Here is a 26,333-nt window from a genome sequence, read left to right as displayed (position 1 = left end):
GAATACTGGAGTGGGTTGCCATTTCCTTCTCCAGCTGATTTAGTGTAGGAGTCAGGAAAGAGTATTCTGAGAATGCGAACTCACTCTCCATCTTTCTGAATTTAGTCTCTCTGATGGTTTCATTCATTTATATTTCCCTAAAGACATCTTCAATGCCTGCTTCCCTGGTGGCTCAGATGGTAAAGACTCTATCTGCAGTGTTGGAGACCCAGGTTTGATTGCTGGGTGGGGAAGATGCCCTGGAGAAGGGCATAGCAACCCACTCCAGTATTCTTGCCTGGAGAATCCCATGGACAGAGGAGCCTGGAGGGCTGTGGTCCATGGGGTCGCAAAGAGTTGGACACGACTGAGAGACTAACACTAAGCCACTAATTCCTCAATGCCCAGCCCCATGCTAGGCAATAGATAATGTGTAGGGGGAGTGTTTTGTACTGTGGGCTTAGGGAACACCTCTTAGAGGAAGTGATAACCAAGTAGACAGGAGACAAAGGAAGAGAAGTCAGGCGACTGAGCCATGGTGACCCCAGGGGACAAAGCATCAATCGAGACGCAAAATAATGTTTTGGTTTGCTTTTAACTGAGGTATAATTATAATACAACATTGAATTAGTTTCAAGTGTATACTTTTTTTTTTTAAAGCCTGTAAATCTATTTGTTAATTGTAATCTGTGATCATTGTGTTTGCTTAGTCACTAGTACAAGGACTGAACCCAGGAGAACTCCACATTGCAGGCAGAGACTCTTGAAGACTGAGTATATTCCATCGTGAGCACATACCACATTTTGCTTATCCATTCATCCATCAGTAGACATTTGGGTTGTTTCTACCATTTCAACTATAGTGAATAATGCAGCCGTGAACACTGGTGTACAAATATCTCTTTGAGACTCTGTTTTCATTTCTCTTGGGTAGAAACCCATGGGGCAATTTGCTTTTCAGCAACACCTCATCAGAACAGCTGCCCAAACTGTGACAGAGTAACTTAAAGGGGGAGGAGAGCAGTTATTCAATATGTCAGACTCCTGGGTTTAAGGATTACATAATTACCTCCACCCAGGTGACTGCTCACCATTCACCAAGGCAGCGGTTCTCAATCCCACCTGAACATTAGGATTGTCTGGAGAGCTTTTTAGCAAAGACAGTGCCCAAACCCCACCTTCAGAGACGGCTTAATTGGTTCGGGGTGGAGCTGAGACCTTGGGATTTTTACCAAATGCTCCCCAGATGATTCTAAAAGGCAGTCAGTGTGGAGAACTGTGGAACAAAGGTCTGTGTCTTGCTTCATTCTAGTCTGAATTCTTTCCCTCCTCTTCCTGTTAGACCCATGTAACTCTTATGGTATTTAAAAGACATAGGGGGAGGTGTGTGTATGGCTGAGTCCCTTCACTGTTCACCCAAAGCTATCACAACATTGTTAATTGGCCATACCCCAATACAAAATAAAAATAAATAAATAAATAAATAGATAAAAGACATTGGTGGGTGTGGAATTCCCTGGCCGTCCAGTGGTTAGGACTCTGAACTTCCACTGCAGGGGAGCACAAATTCAATCCCTGGCTAGGGAAGATCCCACATGCCTGGGGGTTCAGCCATAAATAAATAAAGAGACAACAGATGGAGAGATAAATTAGGAGTTTGGGGTTAACATATATACGCTACTGAATATAAACTAGATAACCAACAAGGACTCCCTGTATAGTACAGGGAACTATACTCAACATCTTGTAATAATCTGTAGAAGAAAAGATTCTGAAGAACATGTATGACTGAATCACTTTGCTGTACACCTGAAAGTAACACAACATTGTTAGCCAACTATACTTCAGTTTTAAAAAATGACATTGGATTAAGCTCTGGGTATCTCTCATGGGTCTGTATAGCTTTTAATCACACTGTCTGAGCCATTCTGTAGACACAGCTTCTGCTGTTTAGAGTAGAAACTATGAGAGTCAAATAAGTGGAGTCTTTAAAACAAATATGTTTTAATAAAAGTATATTATAATAAGGGGCTTCCCAGGTGGCAGAGTGGTAAAGCATCCTATCCTATTTCCAAGTAAGTTCATATTCATAGGTAGTAGGGATTGAGATTTGAACACACCTTCTTGGAGACACAATTTGACTGGTAACACTTCGTACAGATGTAAATTCATCAGTCTGTATAATGTAATGTATGTACTATATTATAATATGTGCACGAATGCTCACCTGCTCAGTCATGTCTGACTCTTTGTCTTCTCTGTCCATGGGGTTCTCCAGGCAAGAATACTGGAATGGGTTGCCATTTCCTTCTTCAGGGGATCTTCCCCATCCAGAGGTCAAACCTGAGACTCTTGCGTCTCCTGCATTGGCAGACAGATTCTTTACCACAGTGTGTGTGTTAATCCCAAGCTCCTAATTTAGCCCTCCTCTCCATTCCCTTTTGGTAACCATAAATTTGTTTTCTATGTGTGTATCGCTTCTCGGCCTTTTGGCTAAGATCAAGTGTTTTCTATGTGTGTGTCTCTTTTTGTTTTGTAAATTAGTTCATTTGTGTCACTTATTACATACACATAAACTATTTCAGATTCTTTTCCCTTATAGGTTATTACAAAATGATGAGCATAGGTCTTCTGCTGTATGGTAAATCCTTGTTGGTTATCTGGCTATGAGATTATAATTGTTTAATTTGGATGATGTATACACGACTTTCATGTTATTCTTCCCTCTATTTTTGTGTATCTTTGAATTTTTCCAAAATAAAACTGTGGGTTTTTTCTTTTTTTAAACCTTATTTTAAGTTCTAAATTCAAAGCTATTGCACTCTGCTGTGTTACTATTTTCCAATCAAAGGGGAAAATATCAATTGCAGGATCAAATAACTTCCATGGGGAAAATGCCAAAGACAGGATCAAATAACCTCTGCAGGAAAGACGTTTAGAAGTCACGGAATGACCGGGCAGCAAAGGGCTATATCAAGTATCTTTTGGATAAGCCTTTGGAAATAAACACTTTTGCTGAGTTGCCTTGTGTTATTGAAGTGAACAAAGAATCCACCTGCCATGCGGGAGAAATGGGTTCGATCCCTGTGTAGGGAAGATCCCCTGGAGGAGGGCATAGCAACCCACTCCAGTATTCTTGCCTGGACAATCCCCACAGACAGAGGAGCCTGGCAGGCTACAGTCAATGGGGTCGCAAAGAGTCAGACACGACTGAGTCACTAAACGCACACACACATGGATCATAGGGAAATAAAGGAATGAAACTCTTTTTTAAAATTTATTGATTTTTGGTTGCACTATGTTTTAATTGCTCCTTGCGGACTTTCTCCAGTTAAGGTGAGCAAGGTCTCTTATCCTCTGTACCACCAGGAAAGTCCAAGTGAATCTCTTTTGAGTCGTAAAAGCAGACCCAGGGCTTTGAATGATTTGTTAATATGTTGATCTTGAAATGGACCTTAAAGATCCAGGGCATATACTTATTTGCATTTGGTTAGGGAGTGTCCTGAGTGAAATTTTACTCACGTGAAATTCACATAAGAAAATATTTTGAACTGCCAAGGAATACCCCAAATTAACTATTTTAAAGAGACCAATTTGGTGGGGAAGGGATAAATTGAAGGTTTGGGATTGAATATATATACACCACTATATTTAAAATAGAAAATCAACAAAGATCTATTATGTAGCACAAGGAATTCTGCTTAATACTCTGCAATAACCTAACTGGAAAAAGAATTTGAAAAAAAAATTTAAATGTATATGTAAAACTGAATCACTTTGTTGTCTATCTGAAACTAATACAACATTGTAGATCAGCTATGCTGCTGCTGCTGAGTTGATTCAGTTGTGTCTGACTCTGTGCGACCCCACAGACGGTGGCCCACCAGGCTCCTCTGTCCCTGGGATTCTCCAGGCAAGAATACTGGAGTGGGCTGCCATTTCCTTGTCCAATGCATGTGTGCATGTTAAGTCACTTCAGTCGTGTCCGACTCTTTGCGACCCCATGGACAGCAGCCCACCAGGCTCCTTTGTCCACGGAATTCTCTAGGCAAGAGTACTGGAGTGGGTTGCCATTTCCTTCTCCAAAATCAGTTGTAGTTTAATCTAAAATACAAATTAAAAAATAAATAAAGCGACCAATTCACTGACATTTAGTACAGCCACCACTGGCAACCACCACTTCTATAGAGTTCCAAAACACTTCTTATTTCAAAAGTGTTGGTATGCGTTTATATTCAAGAGTCTACCATGACTTTGCTATGTACAAAATTCCTAAAGAACTGGAAAAGTTCAGCATGATAGCTTAATATAACTTAGCATAAACAGTTATTCCCATTATTCACAAACTAATGTTGCAGAACATTCTATCATCCCCACCCCTACCTTCTAGATCTGGTAACAGCCTCCTCATTACTGTGATGCCTCAAACTACCACGAAAATTTCCAAAACGTCCCCAAGGGAGCGATATTGTCCCCTTGAGAACCAATTGACAAGCAAAAACAATTTCCCTCCATAATTTCCAAAATGTCCTCTAGGGGGCGACATCATCTCCTTCAGTTCAGTTCAGTGGCTCAGTCTGAATGACTCCTGTGACCCCAGGGATCGTGTCGATTATGCCATCCAACCATCTCATCCTCTGTCGTCCCCTTCTTCTCCCATCTTCAATCTTTCCCAGCATCAGGGTCTTTTCCAATGAATCGGTTCTTTGCATCAGGTGGCTACAGTATTGGAGTTTCAGCTTCAGCATCAGTCCTTCTAATGAATATTCAGGACTGATTTCCTTTAGGATTGACTGATTGGATCTCCTTGCAGTCCAAGGGACTCTCAAGAGTCCTCTCCAACACCACAGTTCAAAAGCATCAATCCTTCAGTGCTCAGCTTTTTTTATAGTCCAACCCACACATCCATACATGACTACTGGAAAAACCATAGCTTTGACTAGATGGACCTTTGTTAGTAAAGTAATATTTCTGCTTTTGAATATGCTGTCTAGGTTGGTCATAGCTGTTTTGCCAAGGAGCAAGCATCTTTTAATTTGGCTGCAGTCACAATCTGCAGAGATTTTGGAGCCCAAGAAAATAGTCTGTCACTGTTTCCACTGTTTCCCCATCTATTTGCCATGAAGTGATGGGACCTGATGCCATGATCTTAGTTTTCTGAATGTTGAGTTTTAAGCCAACTTTTTCATTCTCGTCTTTCACTTTCATCAATAGGCTCTTCAGTTCTTCTTCACTTTCTGCCATAAGGGCATATAGGCCCCTCCCTGCCTGGAGGCAGAGAGGCAGGCTTGGACAGCCAGAGTTGGAAGGCAAGGGTGCTGCTACAATCTCGGCCTCAGAGAGGGCATCATCTCCTTAAGGACTAGTTAGACACAGGATCATTTCATAAACTGAACTTCTTTACCTCCAACCTTCCCAATAAATCCAGGATTGGATTAGTGAGAAAGAATGTGGGAATAATGTTTGGGTTGGCAGTCAGTAGGATCCAATACACCTCTCTTTGAACAGTGGTCTCCTTTCTTCCCCAGGGTTTCCAGAGGTTGAAGCTGGCATTGCGTCCACACTCTGTGATGTCTTCTCCCTAAAGGACTACTCACCTGTAGCACAAAGAACCCACCCTAAAGCCATCCCAGGAACTAGAAAAATCACATCCTTTTCCAGAATTATGATGTTCCAAGAGTACCTGGTGGCTCAGTCAGTAATGAATCCTGCAATGCAGGAAACCCGGTTCAAGCCCTCGGTCAGGAAAATGCCTTGGAGAAGGAAATGGCAACCCACTCCAGTATTCTTGCCTGGGAAACCCCATGGACAGAGGAGCCTGGTGGGCTGCAGTCTTTGGGGTTGCAAAGAATCGGACCCAACTGAGCGACTAAACCACCAACACCAAATGGACAATGAAACAGGTGCTATGGTTTCATTGGTTACAGATTTATGCACAGTAGAGAAGGTTCTGTCTCAGAAAAATACAGGCACCTGCCAGCTCAAAGATGTTTTGGAGATCCAGAAGAAGAGATATGTTGGAATGGATGCTTTTTTTTCGTCCCCCAAAAAAGGGAAAGTTGCTAAAACTTGTATTTCCCCCCACCCCTACTACCAGAGAGCCAAAATGTTTGGAGACCCTCTAGGACTTTTGGCGGCAATTTGTATCATGGTTGCGAGACATCACTAAAGGAAACCCTAGGGCTTCTGGGCCCCAAGCAAGAGGAGGTTCTCTAGATGCTCCAAGATACAGTGTGTTGTTCAGTTGCTCAGTCGTGTCTGACTCTTTGCAACCCCATGAACTGCAGCACGCCAGGCTTCCTCGTCCTTCACTGTCCCCTGGAGTTTGCTCTAACTCATGTCCATTGAGTTGGTGATGCCATAAGGGAGTGGGAAATTTCCCTCTTCACAATTTGCACAGTTCAGCTCTGGGGTCCAGAGGGGTGGGTCACATGGTCCCTTACAAAATCAAGAAGATGTTGTCTTTTAAGGAGTTGTCTCGTTGATGCTCAGAGAATGTTTCTCTTTATGGTTGAGCAGGTCTTTCTGTGGACCGGGGAAGGTTTGGTCAACGTCTAATACAGATAACAAAGCACAGTACAGGGGAGAGAAAAAAAATAGGTTTAAATTTTTCTTATCTTGCAATAAAACATGAATTTTAACTCAGGGGTTAGAATTGCTGTATTTTGGTGTAGGAGTATGTTCCCACACCAAATCAACTAGTCTGTATTTGATAACTGCCGGGTTAGTTTTCAAAGTGCCTCGAGGGGAACACCTGTGTTTCTACTTACTAGAAAGAGGCTTCTCTGTCCTCTACTATCTCCTGGAGTTTGCTCAAACTCAAGTCCATTGAGTTGGTGATGCTATTTAACTATCTCATCCTTTGCCATGCTCTTCCAAACCCCACAGGTTAGGAATTTTTAGGAAGGTGTCACTATGTAGAAGTGAACGTGTGTGTGTGTGTGCGCGCGCACGCGCCTGTGCTCAGTCCCTAAGTTGTGTCTGACTCTTTGCAACCCCATGGACTGTAGCCCACCATGTTCCTCTGTCCATGGGATTTTTCTAGGCAAGAATACTAGAGTAGGGTGCTGTTTCCTACTCCAGGGTATCTTCCCTACCTGGAGATGGAACCCGAGTCTCCTGCACTGGCAGGTGAATTCTTTACCACTGAGCCACTTGGGAAGCCCCACTATGTAGGTATAATTGGTTAACTCATTGGCCATTGGTGATTAAGTTAATTTCCAGCCCTCTCCCTTCTTCTAGGGATTGGGGAGTGGGAGTAAAAAGTGCAATCTCTTGGTTGACTCCCCTGACAACTAGCTTGGCGGCTTTCCAAAAGTCACTTCATTAACATAAACTAAGGTGTGTTTGAAAGGGGCTTATATGAATACGACAGATATCTTTATCCATAGCTCTTATCACTTTGGACATTCCTAGGGTTTTAGGAGCTCAGTGCAAGGTACTAGGACAAAGACCAGATATGTATTTCTTGATATAAATCACAATATAGATGGTTAGACAATTTACAGTCCTACCAGCAGTTCCTGCGGCTCCACATTTGCACCAATATCTGGTTTAATCACATACCACAATACTACACGGGAATAAGAATGAATGAACTTCAACTGCATGCATGTACTAAGTTGCTCCAGCTGTGTCCGACTTTTTGCAATCCTATGGACTGTAGCCCACCAGGCTCCTCTGTCCACGGGATTCTCCAGGCAAGAATACTGGAGTGGGTTGCCATTCCCTTCTCCAGGGGATCTTCCCAACCCAGGGTTCGAACCCACGTCTCTGATGTCTCCTGCATTGGCAGGCGGGTTCTTTACTGCTAGTGCCACATGGGAAGCCCCATTGTAACACACCAGTAAGCTAAATGACACACCCACAGGTGCAATGACAGTTCTAAAGCTGACGATAAAAGTTAAGAAGTGGGAATCTTGGGATTTCCCTGGTGGTCCAATGGTTAAGACCTTGTTTCCACCGCAGGGGGCCCAGATTTGATCCCTGGTCAGGGACCTAAACTCCCACATGCTTCTCAGCACAACCCCAAAATAGAAAACAAAACCAAAATAAAGAAAAAAGTGGGCATCTTCCCTAAAACAGTAGGAATACTCCTCTCATTCATTAGCCTATGAAATTATCCACCCCTGTAAAAACTGACAACTCACTTCTGTAGTGCTGGTCTCACCTTCTGAGATGGCCCACACTCTGTGGAGTGTGTTTCTCTCTATCAAAATCCACTTTTTCCTATCACTTTTTCTCTCACTGAATTCCTTCCTCAATGAGACATCAAGAACATGAGCTTTATCAAGTTCTGAGGCCAGGTGAGAGATCTCAGTTAAAAGACCATGGGTACAAGTTTGAATCTGAGTTACATGGCTTCATAAAGACCCACTTCTGTATTTTTTCTTTCCATTCTCACAGCCCTGCTCTAACTCTCCATGTGTTAAACAAAATTTTTTGGACAACTTGGTCATGAGCACGTGCCAATATTTTATTACAATCATACATGCAAGGGAAAAAATTATCTTGAGGGCCAACGGAAATTTTCTCTTGTAAGAGCATTTTTTATAGAAGAGAATTGTTAAGTAACCTTCTTAGACTACAGATTAGATCCGGGAAGAAAAGATGATCTGGGTAAAGGTCAGCAGATTCTTGGCTGGCAGTCAGCCGACTTTTAACTGGGTGGGCCACTGATTTCCCAGAAGTTTCATTCCAACAAAACTCAATAGAAAATGGCTTAATCCTGTCACTTTATCGGGTATGCTAATTTCTCCCCTGAAGGAGGCTGCAAATTACCCTCATGAAGATCTTGTGTCCCAGACCTGGTTTGGGATATTTTTAAATTTTATAGTAAGATTAATACAGCAGGCGATCTGGCAGCCTCTGTCTCCAGATTCTTTCTTATTCCACAAGGCTTTTCTCTGCTCTTGGACTCTAACTGGTCCTTGCTTTGTCAGATTCTGACAGAATCTATTTCCTCTGCCTGGAATTATCTCTTCTTGTCTCAGTTCAAACAACCTTGTCCTCCAATATAATAAGTCTTCATTTACTCTTTTTTTTTTTATCCCATTTACTCTTTAACTTCCAGTTTCTTTCCCCTGGGGCATTGTAGGTTTCTAAGATCTATTAAGAAGAAACAATGTTCCATTCGCCCATCACAGGACTTCGACCTGTACAAGGTGCTCATAAAAGCATAGAACGAAGATCCTCTCTTGTAAATACCACGGAACAGAATTTTTGCAGGGGAGCAATGGAATGACAGCTGTGATTAAAAATTTGCTATGCTCCCTACGGCGAATCCTATAACCATGGGCCAATTAGCTAGATACTGAGGTTCAGTCTACATCCATCAAACGAGGAAAATGGTAGCTCCCCTTATAAGAGCTGTGCGGGTCAAAAGAGTTTACGTTTTTATACTGTTCGAACCCGGTCAGCGTTCCCAAGTCTAGCTTTTGAGATCTACCTACTAAGCTCAAGGTTCTTAAACTCTCCCTAAGAATGACTAAGACCCGCCCTCCCGCGCCGCCCAAGAATAACAGGAGCGACAGAGGTCTCTAATGACGTCATCTCCGGGCCTGTTCAGCCTCATCATCCGGAAACCTACAACTCCAGGCACCCGATCTCCAGCTTTCGGTTATTATTTTCTCTCCGTATCCCGAATTCCTTCTCTCCCATTCTCCCACCTAAGGCTTTCGACTCTTCCCGCCTCCCCTAAACCTAGCAATTTTAGGTTCTTCTCGCTTGCTCTCGGGCGAATTCCTCAAAGTCTTTACTCTCGTCATTAATCGCTTCACCAGCCCGACACTTCAGCTCTTTCGGTCTAAACCCTATTACCGCCGCCTGGCATCACTCGGCTCTTTCCGCCTCCTGCCACTCACCATCGACACTGCCTTCGGTTCTTTCCGGATCAACTCAGTTTCTTGTTATTTCCCAGTCCCGATTCACTTCGGCTATTTCCGGCACCGAGGGGCTTCCCATTCTTTCCCTAGTCCCACCCCCATAGGCAACTTCGGCTCTTCCCGCCTCTCGCGAACTTCTGCTCAGCCCCTTCCGGCTTTTTCCGCCTTGCCTCGGCCTCACTCTCTCCCTTCGGCTCTTTCCGCCGCTCATCGGAAGAGCTGTCTCTGCCTCTCTCCTCCACGTGACACGGCCTCCGCCTCCCAGTTCCCCCTCCCACCTCGTCTTTCCTCCCGCCTCAGCCTCCAGGCTCGTCCAGGCCGGGCCGCCATTTTGTGTGAATTTCTGACAGCGGCGGGGGCCGGGCAGCTGGGGCACCTAGGCGGGCTGACATGAGAGTCGGCCCGTCTCCGCGGCCCGTTTCCTCTCCTTAAAACCCCCCCTTTTTCTTAACCGCCCTCGCTCGCTCTCCTCTTCTCCCCTTTCCCCTCGCTTGCTCCATCACGCGCGGCCCGCGCTAATTACACCGAACCACCCACCAGTGTCCGTGTCCCCCGGGTCTCCCACCCCCGGGCCCGCGGGGGTGCGTGTGTGTGTGTGTCGGGGGCGCCTCTCGCCCCGATGAGGGCCCCGCGCCCGTGAGCGAGTGACCCCGGGTCGGGCTGCGGAGTAAGCAGGCGGCGAGCGGCCCGCGGAGGCCTAGGCCGCGCGGCCTACGCGGAGGTCGGCGCAGAGGTGATTCCGAAATTGAAAAAATATATACTCATTCCGATCAGGATCCCTCAAGAGCTGAAGTGTGCCCCTCCCGCTACGCCCAAGCAGTCCTTTTTCGTGCATTAACATCCCCTCCCCCCCCAAAGGAACTATGGAGGCCGCGCCCGGGACCCCCCCGCTGCCGCCATCAGAGTCGCCGCCGCCGCCATCGCCACCACCGCCATCAACGCCTTCGCCTCCTCTGTGTTCCCCCGACGCCTGCCTGGCTACCCCGCACCTCCTCCACCGCCTCCCGCTCCCTGACGACAGGTCAGGCCCCCGGCCCGGCCGGGGCGGCGTCCCCGGGGGGAGGTAGAGGAGGAGGAGGAGGAGGAAGGGGGGCGGCGGCCATGTTGGGCCGGGCCGCGGAGGAGGAGGAGGAGGAAGGGCGGGGTCGGTGGGTGTCTCTCGCTCGCTCGCTCTTTCTCGCTTGCTTTCTCTCCTGGCCTCATGCGTTTCCCCCCCCTCGCGGCGCTCGCCCGCTCTCCCTCGCTCTCGCTCTGTCTTTTTTGGGCGCCATGCTGAGGGGAAGGTGAGGAGGCGCCCCCCGGACCCCCTGCGCCCGCCCTGGGGAGGGGGCGCCGGGGGGGGGCTTCGGAAGCCCACGGGGGTCCTGGCTGCCCCTGCGCCCGAAGCTGGCAGCCACGGGCCCGCCTGCCTGTCGCCTGGCTTCGGGGAAGGGAATGGGGGAGGGGCTCCCGGACCCTTTGGGGGGGATCTGGAGCAACAGCCCCGCTCTTAGGGAGTTGGCGGGGTCTCCCAGCCCCCGGCAGTATCCTTTCTCCTGGGGGAGGTGTGCCCTGCCCTACTTGGAGAGGTACCCTAGCTTTCGTGGGAGACAGAAAGTGGGGGTTCGTTCATTTCTTTCTCCATCCTAATGGGGGGTCCTTTCGGTTGGGGCTCTTTTACACTTTTTGGCGGGAGTTGCTGCCTAGCTATTCCCTAGGGGGCAAAAATTGCGGAGGGGGGTGATCTCTAGCCCCTTTGGAAGCCCCTGCCTCTTTTGGGGGGTGAAGACCCTTCCCCAAGCTATTTCTTAAAGGGAGGGGTCCTCCTGCTTTTTGTAGGTAGGTGATGATGGCGTTTATTGGCGCGCGGGGTGGGGAGGGTAAGCTGTTGAGGTTTGGTTTCCCTTCCTTGGAGAGGAAGTTGGTCCCCTCTTTCTCCTGGGGTTCCCTCCCTTTTCGGGTTATCATGGGGCGCCATCCCTTCCGGGAGGAAAAAAAAAAAACGAGGTTTCCTTGTGCTTTGGCAAGTGGTGAAAGGGAGCGCCCCCCTCCCCTGTATTAAGTGCGAAATGGGCTCGCCCCATGCCCTTCTCTGGAGGGTGATAAAGGGGCCAGCCCGGCGCGTTTCAGCGCGAGGTTGGGGCCCCATTTCCCCTGCGCTAGCAGAAGGTTTGGGTGCAGGGTTCGCCCACTCTTCCCTGGTAGGCAGGGGAAGAGGTGACTAGAGAGTGGATTTGGAAATGTTAGCAGGGTTTCAGCCGGCTGGAGAGCGTCTTGGAGGGAGTGGGGGTGGGGAGAGGAAGAGAGGGTGCTGGACAGATGGCTGCCCGGTCGCAGCCCGGGGCTGGGGAGTCGCAGAGGACCCTCCCGTAGACTGGGGTCTTAGCTAGGGCTTCCCCCCAGGCACCACGGCCCCTTCTCCCCACTCCCACCTCCCCTTTTCCCTTTCTCCTTCACAGACCATACTTTGCCTTTTAAAAGAAATGCCACCCACATTCAGAGACACAAGTGCAGCAGTTTGGTGAGCTTTTTACAAATTTTTTTTTTTGTTTTCTTCTGTTTTGTTCTAATTAAATGTATCGCCTGGGAATCGCAGCCCATCGCAGCCTGACTCCAGTGCAAGGAAATAAACAGATTAGCAAAGGTCTGTTCGCTAAGCCCGTGTTGGGCTTCCGGGCCCCTCTTGGGGCAGGTGCTTTACTCAAAGGTGGTTACACGCTTTATTCGACCTCTAAGGAGTTCTCTTATGTCAGAAGTGTATGTCTTACAATGGGTTGGGCTGGTAAGTAGCCTCTTTTATTGAGTAATTCAATTATCTCCCTCTTTTTGTCCGTTTCCTGCCTGCCTTCCTCCTCGCCTTTAGACCAAAGTGATGCTTGAGTGAGTGAATTTATATGTTCAAATCGGGATTCTAACCCTGTTGAGCCCTTTTAGACTTGCACATCCTTTTCGATGTTTAGTTTTTTAAATTTGATGTACAGTTTTCTCAAAAAAAAAAAAAAAAAAAAAAGGTGCATTACTGTAACATGTCAAAAACCTACCTAAGAGGCCCATATGTTTCCAAGCCCTTGATCTCCGTCTTGCCATTTCCTCCATTGCTTTGTCTCCAGCCTTCATCTTTGAAGAAAGTGGATACTTCACATCCGTTTGTAGGAGACAAAGTTACTGAATTTGGTTTATGATACTTGTGTTCAAGTTAATATTCTCTCCCCTTTTCCCCACTGACCCAAAAGATTGTGGTTCAAGTAGATCCTATTTTCTCATTTAACTTCAATGTCTCTTATGGTGATGGACGTTTAAATTAAGCAAGTCATTTGTAAAGTACTGTTTAAGCACCAAGTCTGTAAAGTGTGTCAAGCCTCAGTCTCCTCTCCCCATCTCCACTGTTCCTTTGTTCGAAAGCACATGCCTGACCGTGAAAAGTTGATGCAAACGTGTTACACACCCAGCCATGGTGGAGAGAACACTTCCTCCAGCCCCCAGTCCCCTCTCTGCTACATGTACAAGGAAAAAGCAACAGAAATGACTTGCATAACCAAACACTCCTTCTGTTATGTTTTACAAGCATAAGTTCTGTTAAAAGACAAAACACGGTGAAGTTCCATTTTCCCTCTTGCCCACTTTTGGTCCCTGACATACTAGTCTGTTAGAGAAAACTTTTAAACACACAGCCCTCTTCCCCTCCCAAAGATTCTGTTTCCTTTTTTCCGTTCTTAGGAGAAAAAAAATTCACCAACGTTTAGATAAGGAAACACGTAAACAGCAATTCAGTGGGCCACTTGTTTTGTTCTTTCTCTCCATATGGTCACAACTTAAGTGCCGTGACGATCTTAGGTATGTAAAATCCTTTGTGGGAGGAAGAAATGTCCACACAGTCCTGTATTCCTGCAAAAAAATGTCTGAAGCACAAACTGAACACACTTTCTAGTGCACAGGGTCAGCTGAAAATGAGCATTTATTTGAAGCTTCCCATTTGTGAAATTCCTCCTCCAGGAGTCAAGAGCAGAAACTGGATGCTAATAGATGACCCTACCAAGCGTCAAGGGCTACTCAAGTGTAGAAGGATGCTTTTTTTAAAATTTTACTTTTAAAATGAAATGTGAAGGAAATTGGATTTCTTTTTTAAGTGAAATTTTTTAGCAGTCATTAATGTTAAAATATCTCCTCAAACACTGTGAAACGCTCAGGCACATCAACACAAGGGTTTGTTGTTTTTTTCCTTCTCAAAAAATCCTATCAAATCCAAGAAGCCCCAGTCATGTCAAACTGTATCTCAGTAGTCTTCGTTTTTGAAATGTCACAGTACTACCTTTTCCCCCCAAACTGATGTACCAATGTTAAAAATTCAAATTAATGGATGTTGCAAAAAAGAAAAAAAAAAGGGTGTCACTCAGAATCTCTGATTTAACAGCAGCTCTTACACGTTTGTAATCTTTAAAATTTTTATATTCTCTGGGGGAGAAGTTTAATCTGAAACCAAATAAAAAATCTCCCAGTAGAAACAAAAATCATCTGTGACCATGGAAACATGGTTATTCTGGTCATAAACTCCTTTATTTTTTAAAAACTCCTCTCAGATTTGCTCTTCAGAAGAAAAAAAAATGTGATTCCCCAAAAGGGCTTTCTAATTCACCTTCTGCAACTGTCTCCCAGATAAGGTTTCAATTTGCTCCGAAGATTTAAATTTGTGAGTCTTGACAAGCCAGAATTTTTTGAAAGTACAGCTAGCTGTTTTAGAAAACCATCACTGTGACTTTTCCTCAGCCAGGAAGGCTGATCCCAAGGGAACATTTTTCTGCACCTGTAGAAGTGAAGTCTTTCCGAGCTGTTGACTGGCAAGTTAGAGATGGATGTTGATTCTGAGTTTGGATGTTTCCGTCCGGTTGACTGTGGAGAGTTTCCTATCGGGCTTGTCATTGAATAAGGCCTCCATCTCCACTCCTTTCTCTTTGATCTTTTCCCTTCCCTGATGGGAGAAAATTGGGGGTCTCAGGGTTGCCTTACTTGTTCATTTATGTTACGTTTTTGTGGTTGTCAGGTCCCTAGAACCGTCCTATCGTGTAGGCCAGATCCAGTTACAGTAAATAGCCTCTGTGGTGAAAATCGCTAATGAAACTATTACCAAGCCTCTGTGGGTAGCTTCAGGTCAAACCATACTCCAGGGAACCTAATTTTGGTCCCTGTGGACCATATCTTCTAGGACCAGAGCAGCTGATTGTGACCCACCTTAAGTGGTTAGAAGAAAATAATTCAGCGCAAACAGTGAAGTGGCTGTGTCTGAGCACAGCCCTTACCTGTACCTTGGTAACGTAACTATTGACACAATAGGAAGGGAAAAGAAAAAGGATGATTTCTGAGATTTCTAGCAGTTGGTATTTAATAAGCTGATTGAAACACATGTAGGAGCAGTCTGCTCCCTGGTGGAGGGAATCCTGTTACATGGCTTGAGGTCCGTTTCCGAGTCAAAGCCCAGTGAAAAGAGGGGAAAAGGCTTGGCTGTTTGGGTGGCATATAAGGTTAATTTGGGTGAAACTGGAAGTTGTGTATCATGGATTTGACTTTCCAAATTTATGGGCTGAGTCTTTGCTGCATACCTTTTACTTTTGTTACTTCATGAAAATGCAGTGTTGAAGACATTGTGCAAAGCTTTTTATATTGCTTTAGTAACAGTATGAGGTTACAAGGGCAGTTTTTTAAATACATTTCTGACCCTGAATCAGTTGATGAGCAAGAGGAAGACACCACTTTTGGATTGGTGCAGATGTAGTTAGGTCCCATATTGGAATCGTTTTCAGTAGTGTGTCGGCTCTCTGCTCAGAGCATAGTTTGCGTCTGCTGTCCAAATTGCTCTAGGTTGAGGATTTTTCTCTTGTTTTTGTTACTTCTCATCTGTGTGAACTGGTGACTCAGCTCGCTATTTGTAAGGCAAGTGGTGACATCTTCTGAACATTGGAGGTGGCAACAGGATGTAAAGGAACAGCGTGGGTTTGGAGACGGATAAGCTTGTGTTCAGTGTGCAGTGGGCACTGAGGATAATGCCCTCCTCTCAGGGGCATTATGGTCAGATGGGCATGTGTAGGACACCCACACAATGCCTGGCATTCAGAGAATCTTGGCTTCTTTATCTTCCTGCTGTCCTGTTAGAGAGGGACTCTAAATAGAATATACAGTCTGGTGTGTAAACAGAAGTAAGAGTAACATCTGTGTCTTTGAAGGAAGTCAGTTTCTCACCTCTTAGGTTTCTTTATGGTCAGCTCATTAAAATTGCAAGGAGCCCATTAGGGTTGGACCCGAGAGGGAGCAATCTTAAAGCATTTCTTATTTGTTCAGTGTCATTATAAGATGACATTATAAGATGCTAAAACAGTCGTGGGCTTCTCTTGGCTCAGACAGTAAAGAATCTGCCTGCTATGCGGGAGACCTGGGTTTGATGCCTGGGTCAGTAAGATCCCCTGGAGAAGGGAATGGCTGGCCCACTCCAGTATTCTTGAATTGAACTCATACTGGCTACCTCCCCTATACATCTTTTGCAGTTCAGGTCAGAGTTAAGGCTACAACTTTGGCCAGCCTCCTGAGAACAAGGGATCGAGAGGGCTCTGGCAGCTCACCCACTGCTAACTAGTCACATCCCGCTAAGCAAGTCCTTCACCCTCCCCAGAGTTTCTGAGAGAAATGAGCAAGGCCTGCCGCAGCTCCAGGGTTCTCCCACCCCTCGGTGATTTGGCCGAGCCAGTTCAGGTACTATTCATTTAGCAGCCAAGCTTGTCCCGTGCTTTTCTTGGAGCAGAACAGTGTTCACTCACAGTGTTCAAGGAGTTCGTCTCTCCCCGGGACTTTATTTAGAGTTGGGCAAAGGTTGACACTGCCTTTTTAGCAGGCCTCATGTTACCTTCTCGTGTCTGCCCTGCCTTCTGTGGCTTCCGGCCACGGTGAACCATGGTTGCTGCGACTGCAGCTCCTGGTACCGGCTGCAGAGTAGATGCCTTGGAAATGAATTGTAAGGTTAGGCTAAATGGCTAGATCCCAGGCAGAGCCATGAAAGAAACCTTGGCTCGGCAGCTAGCTGAATTTCAAGCTGGATCCTTTGTCCCTGTCAAGTGGTCCCAGAAACCCCAGACGCCAGAGCCATGAAGCTCCGTGGAGCCTGGATGCTGCCTGCTCCCTCCATGCCTGGCTGGCCCTGTTCTGGTGGAGAGACGGTGGGAAGAGGTGGGTGGCGGTGGCCATGGGAGTCTGGCAGTCTGATTATACCTCACGAATTGCTCAACTCCTAAAGCAGTCTCCTGGCCTTCCCAAAGGTATGAGGATACCTCTTGGGCTTTGTTATGTGAAGGTCAAAGGTTACCTGCCCCGCCGGCTGAGTGCCTCTCTCCTGCGTTAACTCACTTCAGCCTTATGCTGAGAAACTGAAACACAGGTGAAGTCGACGTTTTGAAGGTCAGAGAGCTGTTGGGTGTGGAGGCAGTTAGAACCTGGGCAGCCTATACCCAGACCTGAGCTCTGTGCCCAGAGGCCAACCTGGATCTGGTACAATGTATTTCAAATTGCAGCAGGCAGGCTTTAGTGGAATATGAAGTTCATTTATTGATTTGCCTCCTGTATTTTTGGGGAAAAAAAAGAAACGAAAGGGGATAGAAAAAGCAGAGTGCTGCTAAGGTTAAATGTGGTTTTGTGGAAGTTTGTAAGTTGAGTTTTATTGAAGCATTCGTTTATCTCGGTGGTGACTGCTTTTACGCTAAACAGTGGAGTAGTTGGGACAGAGACTGTGTGACCTGCAAAGCCTAAAGCGCTTACTCCTTTGCTCTGTAAGAAAAAGTTCGCTGGCTTCTGCACTGGTTGTGGGCCTAGTGCCTGGAGGGCTTGCACAGCCGCCACCATTGCCTGATTTTGTTGTGGGGGTGGGGAGTGGGAGGGAACTTTAAAGTTGTTGGTGGGGGTGTCCTCTGTACTCCTGCCCCTCCATGACTTGCCAAGGGCCCCATCATTGCTGTGTTCCATACCCTGGCTTTTGAACCTTTTGAAGCAAAGGGATTTTCATTCATTAGAAGTAACCGGAGCTGTCTTGAAGCCCAGCATGAACGTGGATGGCAGCTAACCCATCCCTGCCGTGGCCCGACCCAAGGGAGCCTGAGCCCAGGCGCAAGTGTCATTTGGCTGAACGTCCACTGCAGGTGGCTTGGATTATTGCCCTCCGCATTTTCCTAACAGACACTAGGGCTTAGGTTTCCTTGGGATTCCAGGCCCTGCCGTCGCTCAGGGCGCCAGAGCAGTCCCCGGAAGCACAGCCTTTCCGCAGCCGCAGCCGAGGCGGGGCCCTGGCTGCAGCCCCGAGGCGACTGACCAGCAGCGGCTTTCATCTGCTGGGTTGATGTAGTAGTCACCTAGAGGCTCCTGTCCTTTACCCTCTGGCCTCTCAGGAAGCCCTCACCAAACACCTTGGTGAATGATTTTGCAATCTGAGGTCACCCCTCAGTGACCTGTTGATTACAGAGTTTTAAGTGATCCAGGTTGCTCCCTGGGAAATGGTCCAATGACTGTTCTGATGAAATTGACAAAAGGGTGTGGATAGCTGAGATGGATGCCTGTTTGTGTGGACCGAATCCCAAGCATCTACCCCATCTATACCTGGTCCTGTTCTGAGCCCTTGGAAATCCAGGGATGACTCTCAGTCTCTTCTCTGCCCTCCCAGAGCCCACAGTTGACCAGAAGTTAACAAATAATTGTAAACAGATAATTATGTATATGAAAAAGAAATCTGGGCATCCTGGGCCAGATCTCTTGTAAGAGGAAAATATTAATACGTTGTCTTGGCTAAATGGAATCAAATTGATTCCTCTGAAAAAAAATTATCAACAAGAAGTCTAAGTTCACAGGTACTGTGATTCAGCTTTCCTTTCTGGAATAACAGGAATCGGCTCTCTTTGGATGTGAACCAGCATCTTTCCAGCTTTAAGCAATCCAAAGCGTGGTTTGCCTGAGAAGGTGTCTAGAAAGAGAAGCAAATTTCAGAGGTTCATCTGATAGAAAAAACTTGAATCAGAGATACTTTTATCAAGAAGATTATTTTCAGAGCAAGTGGGAGTAGGAGAATAGCTATTGGAGCCAAGAAAAGGATACTTTTGACTCAGATCCTTCCAGGAGGCTGGATTTTTACTTGGTCAGCTTGTTTTCAGCTCTATAGCAATGTTCTGCTTCAGAGGTTTGTGGATGCCACACACTTGGGGATGAAGCGGTCCTTTTAGAGGACTTTGGAATTTTTTTCCTTGGATTAATGTTACTTTCTGTCCCTCTTGGGATAAGTCCTGTTTTGTTTTGTTTAGTTTTTGCTAAGATTCCTTGGATCTTTCTGAGTACCTCTTATTCCCTAAACTATCCAAATTTCTTTGGGTCATATTTTTTAATGTTTCAGTTCCATTCCTTTGACGTGGGATGGCCTGGGTGCTTGGGCTTATAGTGTCTTTTCATGTTGATAGATTTACTCTTGAGCCTGTATTTTGGGTCAGGTTGATGCTAAATCCTTGATTTACATGGTCTCGGGGGATTCTTCCCAGGAGGATGTATTAATATATCCATCTCAGAGGTTCCTTTACTGCCTCACTTCACTGTTGAAACAGGGCACCAGAGTGTTGAAGGAGCTTGTCTGGTGTCTTAGGGCCTCCCTTTGGCATTTTTTTGCAGTACTGTTTGATTTGATCTATTTTCTGCACCCATGTGTTATTTTTTTCCAACTCAAGTTTAAACTTCAGGGTGGCAGTTGTTTGGTTAGTTGACCTGAATAGTAAATTACTCTCTTTTGGATAATTTCTAATTGTCTCAAGGGTTGAGGTTAAGAGCTGGCCATGGAGTCAGAAAGTCCTAAACTCGGATTCCCATTCTGCTTCTTCCTGCTGTGACACTGTGGGCATATTTCTTCCCATTTCTGAGCCTCAGTTCACTTGTCTGTAAAATGGGGATGCTGAGTCACTGCTGCACATGTTTGTTAAAGGGTTTCGGTGGCAGATTGCAGAGCTCAGCAGTGTGGTACCTGGCATGGAAATCACTGCTGCCGGATGTCAGTCATGAATATTTCCTGTGGATCTTGGACTTTCTGAGGCCCCGGGGTGCCCAGGGAGGTTTTGTAGTTGGGAAAACCACTGCCGAGAAGTGAGGGCTGGTGGAGGCCCTCCCTTGAACTCCAGCTCTTTGCTGGGGGGAATGAATGTCTTGAGGACCTTGATGAGCTCTCTTCACCTGAGTGAGAGGTTGTCCTCACCCAGGGCACCTTTTTTTATCTGTTCAGGTTTTCTTTAGAGACATTTTCTAACATATCAGTATTTAAGAGACAAGGAAATAATGTCATAGACTGCCACGTACTCGTCACCAGTTTCAGCAATTCTAAACATCATTTTGCCCATTTTGGTTCATCTCACTACCTCCCCTGTCCCCCTTGAGTGTTTTAAAGCATATCCCAGGTGTCATTTCACCCATACATTCTTCAGTATGAATCTTTAACTTAATTTTTTTTTTTTAACATAACTACAAAATTTTAACCATGCCTAACAAAATTAACAGTAATTACGTAGTATTTCAGATACCCAATCTGGACTCGGACTTCTCCAGTTTCCCCCACATTGACTTGTTGGTGTGTTCCTGGCAGGGTCCTGGCACTGGGCAGGCTGTCTCACTTCTGTTGAAGTGAGGGGTTCAGGGTGTGGCTCGGGTTTCTCATCTCCCAGGGCTGGTTGGTGCTTGCTGCTTGGGTGGGGTCTGTGATGTGGCCCTGTTGCCATGGAAATGCTGTGACATCACAGAGCCACTTATGACCACTCCTGAGAATGTTGAGGGACAAGTGCACACAGTGCTTATTTGATCCTGATTTGTGGTTGATGAACCTAGGTAGTGAGGACACTGAAAAACACATGCAAGACCCAGAGGTTTATTTCAAGAATTTCCAGCCTCTGAAAATCCCTCAGTGAGGTTCCCCTCCCTGTGGCCGCTTCACCATGGCCTAAATCGAGAGAAGGTCTCCAGGGGCCTGCTCAGGCAGGCGCCCTGAGCCCATTTTGTAAAGGAAAGGCTCCACGCCTTTGCTGTCAGTAACCGACTGTCCCCCCAGGTCGGACTTGGGGATCTCGGACGTCTGCATTTAGGCCTGTCGTTAAACATTTGAAGAGGCGGAGCCTCCTTGTAATTTTTGTAATTTTGTCCCTAGTTAATGGGTCATTCAGAGCCTACCCAGGCAATTTGTTGAGAGTCTGGGCAGTTAATGATCATGACCCTGACCTTCACATTAACCTAGCTGCCTCTTGTCAAGGGCTCTCATGATCTTCAGGTAACAGCCACTGCTCCCATGGGTTTTCATCTTTTTTGTTTTGTGCCCATCTCTCCCCTCTCTCTCTCTTTCTTTCTCATAAATCAGGTCGATGCATAAACCCAGACCCCTCTCAGCTTCCATCCAGCTCTCTCATCTAGAGGATGTCCATGTTGCCAAACCTCATTTCTGTCAGGAGCCTTTGTCCCCTTTTCCTGGGACTCAGCGCTCCCTGGGCCTCTTCCTCTTGGTCATCCACTTGGTTATTTTGTTGGACCCCGTAGAAGAAAGCTGAGAAAGGGGGGGTGTCGACCTGTCAGTGTTGTCGTCAGAGGATGGCGCACGCGTAGACAGGCCAAAGAAAGCAGGAGCTTGCTGGCCAGCGGTTAGCAGCAGTCCCTGAGGGGAGTTGGCTGTAGCTTCTCCACAGAGAAAGTGCTTTCCAGTAAGGATTGGCAACTGTTTAGGATAGTCCACATGGATGTGTGCTCCTGTTCTTAATACCAATAGCTACTATGTGTCTAGTACGTAGTCTTTGCCTGCCCCCTACTACATCAGGAGTTTTATCCATGTTATCTCATTTAACCCTCACAGCCTCTTGAAGGGGGTGCTGCACTTACTCCATTCTGCAGATGAGAAAACCAAGGCTCAGATTCCATACCAGAGGACACGCTAGGGAAGACTCAGTGCTGGCCAAGTTACTTGATCTGCAGAAGGAAGAGGATCTACACCCTCTGTAGAATGGGGGTGGGGGGGGGTGAGGCCAGCCTCCTTTGAAGCATGAAGTTTCTTTACTGTTTTTGCCAAGCCCATGATATATGGTGAACCTGTGGAGTTGGCCCAGTAGGCATTCCTTAGAATGGGCACCCAGATCTCTTCTTTGACCCAAAAAGAGGAATTGATGATCACCAGCTCTGCAAGGGGAAACTTAAATGCCCTGGACGCTCAGTCCAAGTGCCATCAGGCAGAACTGACCCTCTGCGGGGAATTGACTTTTCCGCCTTTCCCCCCGCCCCGGGTGCCCACCCCAAGTTGGTCTCCCAGCGTGGTTGATTTCTGGTCCCTGATGGCTCTGGCGGGCTGGCCGTGGTGCAGCCGTCCCAGCACGTTGCCAGCCCAGGCCCTGGAAATCAAGCGGCCGCTGCTTCAGGCTTTCTCCTGCGTGCTTGTCTCAAGAGGGTTTGGCACGTCTAGATTGAAATGATTAGCGCAGTGGGGCTTCCCCCACTCTGCTTGGGGGATTATGTCACAGCCTATTAAGCATGCTCCCTCGGTATTTAATGCCACTCTGACACGGATTTTGCTGGCAGTCTGTTAAGTGGCACCACTTAAACCCCGTTGCTGTTTTTCGGAGGCAGCCCCTGTGTGTGTTTGTGTCAGTGGCCCACAGAATTTCTGCCTCCATTCCAGTTGGTGTGATTCTCCACCCCCCCCCCCCCCTTTCCTTTTCCTTCTGGTATAGAAGGCAATAGGCCCTGTGTTCATACAGGACATTTAGCTGGGAATCTGTGTTCTCCAGGGGCACCTTCTCAGGTGAGCAGAGATGAGCCCAGTCCTTGGAAAAGCTGGAGAGCACAGTATGGCCAGAGAGGAGGGAGAAGGAGCAGTGGGCAGTCAGGTGTCTCCATTCATTCCCGCGTCCCCTCTGGTATCCTGTTCCTCTTCAGAAATCACCAGGAAATTTTTTTTTTTAATGCTATTTATTTTGCTTCTGCTTCCAGCTCCCAGGGAACAGAGTTTCAAGTATTCACTCCCCAGTTTGTAAAAAGTTGTAGATCTGCCTGGGGCTGTTAATAGAAATGATACAGAGACGCTGTCTTTGGCTAAAAGAAGTCTTTGTAGAGTGGATTTGAATGCTGGAATTCCCTGCCTTGGATAAAGCCTGTGGAATGAAAAGGCGTTCTTGTGGGATCTCTCTTGAGGATGGTTGAAGCTCTTGGAGTTGCTTGTCTGGTCTTTACTCCCTGGGCAAGTGCAAGGTGTGTGTGAGACAGCAGCACACAGGTGGAGGTTACAGCTGACCCTGGGCAGGACTTGGCGCTTTCTGTGCCAGGGCGTCCTTGTCCATGAGCGTGGGGGCAGAGGAGTGTCTGCAGGGGCCAACCGCTCTAGCTCAGGTCCCGGCCCTGTATCCCAGACTGCTCAGCTCGCCTGCCCTGTGGACTCGGCTTCTTGTCGTTTGTATCTTTTCCTGCAAGGGCAGCGCAGAACCAGGCATGCTCAAAGACCCAGCACAGAGAAGATGCTCAGTGTGTGTGACATCGGAGGAGGCGGTCAATGAGCTGCTCCCCCTTCTCTTTCCATTCTCACCAATCAAGGAAATAACGGGGAGCTAAGAACGAGTTTCTGACTTTTTCCCATGTCACTCCATCTGTCTGACCTCAACACACCCTTTCACCTGCCATCCCTTTAAGTTCCTTCTGTTTGAAAATGAGAGGGTTGACGGTGTCCCACCATCCCTTCCACTCTGACAGGCCTTTCCTGGCTCCACGAGAGCATTTTGCTCTTTGCGACCTTTGACTGCTCACCCAGGCTTCTGGGCCCCCAGACAGTTCCCTGTCTTCCCAGGTTCCTTCCCTCCCTGCCCTGTGGTTCTGGGTACTTTTAACTTTTCCCTTTCTGGACTAAAGTGTGGAGAGTGGTGCTTTTTGTTTTCCTTTTAGCTTTTCTTCACAGAGCACCAGCCCCTTCCTGTCCAGTCTGTCTGTGGGCCTTCCTTAGTCCAGTAGTGTCCGTCTGTCTAGTCTTGTCTGTCCCTGCTTTTTATCTCCTGAGGTTTGGTGACCTGGCCCGCCCAGCCACGTTCTCAGCAGGGACGGGTTTGCTCTCTCCGTGTCCTGCAGGACTCCAGGTCTCCGCAGGAAGTTTGCCGTGCCCCTGAATGACAGCTTCCCCCTCAGCTCGGAGATCGCCAGAACCAGTTTCCCCAGTCTGGTGGCCTTTACTGTGGGTGAGGCCATTCCAGCAAAGTTGCCTCTTCACAGGAGAGCTTTGCTCCCACGGAGCAACTCTGGTGTGGGCCACACCCAAGCCAGGAGGTGCCTCACTTGTCAGGAATGTGGCCTTCTCCAGCCTTGACTCTTCCTGCATGGCTGGCCCCGGACCTCAGGGCGGGTTCCAGGGTCACCTCGCTGTATTGTTTCCCTTGAAACATCAGTAGGAGTTTTTTGGTTCTGCATTCTGTGTTTGAGAACTACCTTTGACAGTTGGCCTCGACAACTTGGGTTTTAAGCCGCCCTATCTCCTTTGAATTGAGAGAGAGTTAAAGGGAGGGTCCCCTTGATGGGTGGGGGGCAGGCAGCACGGAGGTGCCCAAAGGGAGCCTTGGGTGTGAAAAGGCCCTGGAGGATCCTCAGAGAGGTCAGCCGTTGTTGCTCCACAAAGCCCATTAGAACCTTTGAGGCTCTAGGGGCTAAGCCCCCCGATGCGCTTGTTCCCACACTGAATAGCTCGGGCCTTTTTTGCCGAGATTAGTTCCCTTTGGGGTTAGCCTTTTAGGTCCTGGGCCTGTCATGTTACTCTTTATCTTTTCATTCTCTCTGTGGGTCTTAGTTAATGGAGTTTTTTGTGCTCACACACATACTTGGCAATCATCATGCGTGATGAACTTTGAGAGCTTTGGACTTTTCTTATACTTGTTTTTTTTTTTTAAACCAACTCCTGCATTTGTGAGAACTGTGTCTGTGGGTTTGGCTCCAAAAACTGGATTCTTTTTCCAGCTGCTCCTTTTCTTTACCTGATTTATCCCTTCACTTCCCACCCTACCCCACCCCACCCCACCCCATAGATATTTAGATGTTTAGCATGTCCTGTCGGCAGCATCTGTCCCATGCGGAGGGTGATTTGTTTCTTAAAGTGCTGGAGATCGGGGTGACATGTAGGGCATTCAACAGAGTCAGGAAGTTGTAGTTCAGGGAGTCGGGAGGGGGATGCCGTAGGTAAGGCGAGCCAGGTGGGAAACAAGGGGACCAGCAGCAGGTGGGAGTGAGCCCTTCTGTGGGCACTCCTGCCTCTGTCATGCGGGGACCCCAGGGAGGGGTCTGGGACCTTTTCCCCTCTGCACCTGCCCAGCTCCTCACCTCTGGCCCAGAGCCGTGGAGCCGACAGAGCAGGTCAGGCCTTGAGACCCAGGGACCAGTGTCTGTTCTCCACGGGCCCCCTATCCTCCGCCTCAACAGACAGTAGAGAACGGCGTCGGGGCGGGGGGCTATGGGGTGGGGCAGGAGGCAGGCCTCATGCCCTTAGTCCTGGGCCCTGCTGGTCCACAGCCCCACGGGGCCCCCCAGACCCTGCGCTCACTCAGCCATGGGGTTGGTTCGCAGGGAAGATGGTGAGTTGGAAGAAGGCGAGCTGGAAGATGACGGGGCCGAGGAGACTCAGGACACCTCCGGGGGCCCCGAGAGGAGCCGTAAGGAGAAGGGGGAGAAGCACCACAGCGACTCGGACGAGGAGAAGTCTCACCGGAGGCTGAAGCGGAAGCGCAAGAAAGAGCGGGAGAAGGAGAAGAGGAGGTCCAAGAAGAGGAGGAAATCCAAGCATAAAGTAGGTCCCGGAGGACGCGCTGGGCCTGCTGGCACTGGGCCCGGGCTTAGTGCCCCGGGGCCCGAGCTCAGCTCGTCAGGCCAGAGGGCACTCTTAATCAGGCTGGTTTTCCTTTCCCCAAACTGTTTAAAGACCTCTTCTGAAGAGTGGTAGCTCATGCTCCACTGCTGCTAGATGCCCCTAGGTGAGGCCTTCCGCGCGCAGCCTGGCTGGCACATTGCAGCGGTCGGGCATGTGCCTCACCCGCCGCGGGAGCCCTGACTCTGTCCTGTCCCTGCAGCGCCACGCTTCCTCCAGCGACGACTTCTCGGACTTCTCGGACGACTCGGACTTCAGCCCCAGCGAGAAGGGGCACCGCAAATACCGAGAGTACAGCCCCCCCTACGCACCGGTGAGTGCCCGCTGTCCCGGGGCCCCCACGGGCGGGAGCTGGGGTCATGAAATCACCCACGTTTCCTGAGCACCGGTGGTGTGCTGGGCACTCTTGCGTGGCCCTGTACACGGATTTTAATTCTGCAGGATTAGGTGTTGGTTGTATCCCCCGCTTTCGAGGTGAGGACGCTGAGACTTAGAGCGCTTCAGCCAGGCTGAAGCTCCCAGGGCAGGAGCTGGGTTGAGCCCAGTCGGAAGCTGATGGTTGTGCTTCTCTAGGCCACCTC

At 47.9% G+C, this 26,333-nt stretch overlaps 1 protein-coding gene across 7 annotated transcripts in view; it reads left to right on the top strand.

The window, feature by feature from the left end:
- Window positions 1-9,556: 9,556 nt before the first annotated feature.
- Window positions 9,557-26,333, top strand: part of ZC3H4 (zinc finger CCCH-type containing 4) — a 38,938-nt gene continuing 22,161 nt past the window's right edge. For 2 of the 7 annotated variants that reach the window (XM_065926381.1, XM_065926377.1), the window contains exons 1-4: window positions 9,557-9,597; window positions 10,722-10,884; window positions 25,455-25,674; window positions 25,955-26,065. In XM_065926381.1, coding sequence (XP_065782453.1) covers window positions 10,727-10,884; window positions 25,455-25,674; window positions 25,955-26,065 — 489 coding nt within the window. In that variant the 5' untranslated portion in view covers window positions 9,557-9,597; window positions 10,722-10,726. Of the gene's footprint in view, window positions 9,598-10,187; window positions 10,597-10,721; window positions 10,885-11,039; window positions 11,147-12,301; window positions 12,364-25,454; window positions 25,675-25,954; window positions 26,066-26,333 lie in introns of those variants that run through there. The other 5 variants (XM_065926375.1, XM_065926376.1, XM_065926379.1 and 2 more) reach the window with 5 other exon arrangements.

The sequence above is a fragment of the Muntiacus reevesi genome, chromosome 2 (genome assembly GCF_963930625.1).
Source record: "Muntiacus reevesi chromosome 2, mMunRee1.1, whole genome shotgun sequence".
Classification (NCBI taxonomy): domain Eukaryota; kingdom Metazoa; phylum Chordata; class Mammalia; order Artiodactyla; family Cervidae; genus Muntiacus; species Muntiacus reevesi.
This window is presented reverse-complemented; position numbering and strand designations above follow the sequence as displayed.